General features: G+C 44.2%; 1 protein-coding gene across 1 annotated transcript; it reads left to right on the top strand.

Annotated features, from left to right (window-relative positions):
• The first annotated feature begins 132 nt into the window (after nt 1-132).
• On the top strand, nt 133-2,051 carry RPS26 (ribosomal protein S26). Its single transcript, XM_058742437.1, has 4 exons — nt 133-286; nt 552-729; nt 1,486-1,616; nt 1,926-2,051. Exons 1-4 carry the CDS (start codon nt 284-286, stop codon nt 1,959-1,961), a joined length of 348 nt encoding a protein of 115 aa, XP_058598420.1. The 5' UTR covers nt 133-283; the 3' UTR covers nt 1,962-2,051.
• The last annotated feature ends 3,802 nt before the right edge of the window (nt 2,052-5,853 follow it).

Raw genomic sequence — 5,853 nt, 5'->3', positions numbered from 1 at the left:
GCGCCGTGGTGATTGGTGGGAAACGTATAACCTTAATTTTCTTCCGCCAGCTTGTTAAATAGTCCCATGGTCACTGTCTGCCACGGATAACTAAGCTCGAGAAACGCCTTTCTACCCTAGATTACAGCGTAAACGCGGGATAATAAAGAAAATTTGAGTAACGTGGGTGGCCGTTCTTGGTATGTGTCTCCTAAATAGTCTTCCTGTGTGAGCGGAGGGATTTCGTGCTATATAAAAGAGCCGGGCTGAGCTCCACATCCTCTCTCGGGGTCTCGTTTCCAAGATGGTGAGTAGTGGCGCGTGGTGAGTGCGGGGGTCCTGGTGAGGCCCGAGAAGAGCAGATTTGGGAGGTTTGGGGATTTCAAAACCTGGGCCATGGTGGGGAGGACACAGAGTGTGTATATTTGTTCCGAACTTGGAGGGATTTGCGGACGGACTGAAGGTCTCAGTGGAGCCTTTTTGGGGGCTGCCGGCGAGGATTGAAGCTGGTAGGAGGCTAAGGTTGGGAAAGTTGCGTCCCCTTTATAATAAAGACCTTCATTCTGATGCAGACCAAGAAAAGAAGGAACAATGGTCGTGCCAAAAAAGGCCGCGGCCACGTGCAGCCTATTCGCTGCACCAACTGTGCCCGTTGCGTCCCCAAGGATAAGGCCATTAAGAAGTTCGTTATCCGGAACATAGTAGAGGCCGCCGCGGTCAGGGACATATCTGAAGCGAGTGTCTTCGACGGTGAGTGAGCTCTTGGTGCAGCCCTTCCCCACTTGCAGGCTCTTTTCGTTGGCGCGTCCCAGGTACCTTCTATGCACATTTAGAACTGTTGACGGTTAAAGAGAACGGTAGTTTTATTATGTATCGTTCTTTTTTTGTTTTTTGGGTTGGTTTTTTTTTTTTTTTTCACCCTTGACTGGGCGGTGTCTTTTATAATAGTGCAGTCTTTGGGTCATCGTTTGTGGCTCTTTAGAGAGTGAGATTCCAATGTGATAAATGTAGCAACCTTCACGGATTGTTGAAGAACGTTTGAATACTTATGAAAATGTACAGACTAAGTCTTTTGAATAATGTTTCAAGAATGAAGGTAGTCTCATTTGGTCAAGGGTAGACTTGTTGTAGCAATAGGCTTCCTGTGGTTTTGGTCACTTTTTCTTATGACAAATTAGTCTTCCTAGGGAAGGAAAAGGGGCCCAAGGGACAGACAGTGGGATTGGTGCAACTGTTGAAGGAACTGGATTGATTCTGTGTTTATAGGCTGTGGATTTGGTACCCATGATGACAAGATGGGTTAGTGTAGGGGTCCGGGGGTGTTCATTTGTGAAAATGCAGGTGTGTTAAATTATCAGAAACTGAACAGTTGCTTTCCAAGTGCAACTTTGTACCTATGCATGAGAGACACTTAACTGTTTGTTTTTAACTGATAGAATGAAGGAGAGAACAAGTGCAAAGTGGGTATGATATCTACTGTTATGCCTCTTACTTTCTGTCTCTTAGCCTATGTGCTTCCCAAGCTGTATGTGAAACTGCATTACTGTGTGAGTTGTGCCATTCACAGCAAGGTAGTCAGGAATCGCTCTCGTGAAGCACGGAAGGACCGAACACCACCACCCAGATTTAGACCTGCCGTAAGTATCCTTAAAAAGATGTGGGAGGCAGAAGGGTGATGGACAGAAGATAACATGAAGATCCAGGGAATATCAAATTAAGCCCCTAAGTAGGTATGGTAGATGTAAAACATCTGCTTGAAGTCTCTTCTGAAGAATCGTTAGTCCCTTTCCGGTGGAGTAATGTGAATGGTGCACACCTACCAGTTTTCCTTGCATCTATGGCCCTAGTGCATTGTCAGTGCTGGGAGGGTAGTTGTCAAGTTCTTTGAGGGGATATTCTTTCATTGATGTTTTTAAAATTTATTCTGGTTTTTTTCCCCTCCCCAGGGTGCTGCCCCACGACCTCCACCAAAGCCTATGTAAAGAGCTAAGTCCTTAAGGATTGAAGAAAAACTGTTCTCTGGAAAAATAAAATAAAACAGATTGTACTTTATAAATAGCATGTTGAGTGTATCTGTTGTCAGAGTGGGAGTTGTATGTGTCACAAGTACTGTAATTACTTTCCATTCAAGTGTGGAGTGCTACATGGTCTTTTCATGGGGGAGAGAGTTTATCCATGTAAGTAAAACCTTAACTTGGTTTCTTTTGTATTTGTATCCTTGGCCTCCCCAACTTGCATAGCATTGTGGGGGGTGGGGGTAGGGTTAAAGGTACCTCTGGGTGTTAAGTCAATGCCACGTGCCTAGTGGATTAAGTTGGTGTCTTAAAAACGGGTCACGAGGGGTGCCCTGTCTAGGTGGCTCAGTCAGTGGCGTCTGACTCCGTTTTGGCTCAGGTCATGATCTCGTGGTTCGTGAGTTTGAGCCCTGCATCAGGTTCAGCACTGCTGGTGCCGAGCCTACTTGGGATTTTCTCCCTGTTTTCCCCTCCCTTGTTCACACGTGCTCACTCTCTTTCTCTCTCATAGGATAAGGAACTAGGAGGGTAAGGGAAAACTTGAGGAGTACATCAGGAGATGCTTTAGACTAAGGTTGCGTTTACCTCTAATGGGGGACATAAAGACTTTAACAGGAAGTACATGACTTGGATAGCTTTTCAGAGGATCTGTATTTCAGATCCTCTATAAAATTAACCTTTTTTGGGATTGGTCTGCTGCTGGGCTTGTTTTTGGCCAGCTTTCACCTTTCTATGATGTATTTCTCTATGGAGTAAAGATGTGCAGGATACCAGAAGCATTCCTGGGAACTTGTAGTCCCACAAGAGAAAAGAATTTCCATACAAAGTATGGAAGAAAGCTGTATTTTACTTTGTGTGACAGTGGCTCGTTTTTTCTGGAGTTCAGAAATTAGAAAGTTACTAGCTATGGGGGCGCCTGGGTGGCGCAGTCGGTTAAGCGTCCGACTTCAGCCAGGTCACGGTCTCGCGGTCCGTGAGTTCGAGCCCCGCGTCGGGCTCTGGGCCGATGGCTCGGAGCCTGGAGCCTGTTTCCGATTCTGTGTCTCCCTCTCTCTCTCTGCCCCTCCCCCATTCATGCTCTGTCTCTCTCTGTCCCAAAAAGAAATAAAAAACGTTGAAAAAAAAAATTTAAAAAAAAAAAAGAAAGTTACTAGCTATGAATATATATGTTTGAAAAATCCATTTGGGAGTGGGTTGATAATGACTGGTTTTGCTAGTTAGGTTATATGATTATTTTCCGCCTCAAACTAAACTAAACCTGTAGCTTGGAAGTTTTGATTAAAATAACACATTTTGGGCATCTGGCTGACTCAGCCACTGGAGCATGCGACTCTTGATCTTGGGGTTGTGAGTTCAAGCCCCACATTTGTATGGAGATCACAAGTTTAATTGATTTATTTTGAGATGGCATGTGCAGAATGGTGAGAGAATCCCAGGCAAGCTCTGCACTGTCAGCACAGAGCCCAATGCAGGGCTCGAACTGTGAGATCATGACCTAAGCTGAAATCAAGAATGGGACACTTAACCAACTGAGCTACCCAGGCGCCCCACATAGAAACCTTTTTTTTTTTTTTAAGTTTTATTTTGAGAGCATGCCAGTAGGGAAAGGAGAGCCAAGAATCCCAAGCAGGCTCTGCACAGTGCAGATGCAGGGCTCAAACTCCCTGAAAGGTGAGATCATGACCAGAGCCAAAGAGTTGGATGTTTAACCCACTGAGCCACACAGTGGCTTCTTTTAAGATTATATGTTTCTTAATGTTAGTTTTGGGGGAAAGTTTGCACACAAGCTGAGAAGGGGCAGAGAGAAAATCTCAAGCAGGCTCTGTTCTGTCAGCAACAGAGCCTGATGCAAAGGCTCAAACCCATGACCCAAGCTAGAATGCAAGAGTCACTCAACTGAGCCACCCAGACACCCTGCTGTTTATGTTTATTTAGCACATATATGATCAGGGGAGGAACAGAGAAGTGGGGAGAATTAGAAGCCAGCTCTGCACTGTCGGCACAGAGCTGGATGCAGGGCTCCAACGCAGAAACCAGGAGATCATGACCTAAGCTGAAATCTAGAGTCGGATACTTAATCAACTAAGCCATGCAGGCACCCCAGAGGTAACCCTGTTAATTGAATTCTTTAACTGGGGAAAAAACCCAGAAACCGCTGACTCCCAACTTTGCTTATGGTCAGCATACCAATGCATATACTGAAATAGCAGTGGTAAATGCTGAATTTGTCAGAACAATGTAGATAAGAATATCTGCATCCTTTGGGGAGGCCCACGATACCATCTGTTTTGTTCCTGTAGGCCCTTTACACCAAAGGTAAACAGTGGATAGAACACTGAGGTAAAAATGGATGTTAAACTGGTGCTCTAAAACCGTAGCTTGTTCAGTAATGCCAGGTTCAGGTAATAAATCAAGGCCATATAACTACTCCCAGGATTTTTCTTGAAATATGGATAGGCTCAGGCTTTTTTTTTTTTTTTTTTTTTTTTTTTTTTCCTCCAGAGTAGGTTTTAACTGAGTTTTGCAGAACTGGGAGTTTAAAAGTTGATTTGTGCTTTTTTTTTTTTTTTTTTAAGATTTTATTTTTAAGTAATCTACAACAACTTGGGGCTCAAACCCACAACGCTTTAAGATCGAGAGTAACCTTACCAAGCCATTTAGGTGCCCCTGGTTTGTGCATTCTTGGTGTGTGTGTGCGCACACACGTGCGCACATGTATACATGCTTAAAAAGTATGAACCTGCGGCACTGGCTGGCTCAGTACAGTGTGCAACTCTTGATATTGGGGTTGAAAATCCAAGCTCTGTGTTGGAAGTATAGGTTACTTAAAATCTTAAAAAATACACAGTGATCCTGTCTCCAGGGATTGTACATTCCAGAGCCTAACCGAACTATGAATAGGTTTAGCAATTTCTCTACTTACAGATAATCTCAAATTCATTGAAATTTTGGAGTGCCAGAGATGACAGATAAAAAAGCTTTTCATGTGCTTCAGGCCCTAAAATAGCCCCATTCCACCTCCCAACCCAACACCCATTGCAAATAATTCAAATTCACGCCTTGTCTGGTGGACAATCAGGTTATTGCTCCCATCTATGGGAAAGATCACATGCCGTGCCACCAGAAGTGACCCGCAAGTCAGCTTAAGGTTCTCCAGATGTTGACATTGCAAAATGAACAGCCTGCTGTGCTTAAGGTATTGTGGACTAAAGTTGTAGCAGTTGGTTGCAAAAAAGGTGGTAGAGTCATCTGAGTCCCCACCTCCCACTCCCATCTAGTTTGAGTGGACTTATTTTTGAAGAAGAGAGAGTGTGAGCAAGGGAGGGGCAGAGAGAGACAAATCTGAAGCAGGCTCCAGGCTCTGAGCTGTCAGCACAGAGCCTGATGTGGGGTGTGAGATCATGACCTGAGCCAAAGTCAGTGCTTAACCAACTGAACCAGCCAAGTGCCCCCCTAACACTTATGATGTATCCTCTAGTCTCCATTTGTAAAGTATTCAAGCCAGGTAGAGGTCTCTGGGATATTCCAGTCTTTGGTTCTTTTCTTTAGTTTATACATTTAGCTTATTCTTTCAGTAACTATTAGGTATAGAGGAGTGTCTACTTCATCTGCATCAACAAGCTAATAGGCTTGTCAAAGGAAGCTGAACCAGCGGATGAAAGAACAGGCTAGAATCTAGATTCACTCATTTATTCAGTAAATGTTACTTGCTGATATGCTTGGCACTTTGTTTCTCAAGCCAAGTCCCCCACATTAAACAGCTGTCTGGTTAAGAACCTAAGAGTGGACTCTTAGATGTGAATCTTCTGCTTCTAGCTCTGTGACCTTGAATGAGTTACCTAACCTTTCCAATTTTCTT

The sequence above is a fragment of the Neofelis nebulosa genome, chromosome 8 (genome assembly GCF_028018385.1).
Source record: "Neofelis nebulosa isolate mNeoNeb1 chromosome 8, mNeoNeb1.pri, whole genome shotgun sequence".
NCBI classification, from domain to species: Eukaryota; Metazoa; Chordata; class Mammalia; order Carnivora; family Felidae; genus Neofelis; species Neofelis nebulosa.
The sequence above is the reverse complement of the archived record's forward strand: the minus strand, read 5'-3'. Positions and strand labels throughout refer to the sequence as shown.

Excerpts from the sequence above, each read along its gene's own strand:
- RPS26 (XM_058742437.1), top strand. Across the intron at positions 730-1,485 it reads TGAAGCGAGTGTCTTCGACG|CCTATGTGCTTCCCAAGCTG; the intron begins GTGAGTGAGCTC and ends TCTGTCTCTTAG. Across the intron at positions 1,617-1,925 it reads CACCCAGATTTAGACCTGCC|GGTGCTGCCCCACGACCTCC; the intron begins GTAAGTATCCTT and ends TCCCCTCCCCAG.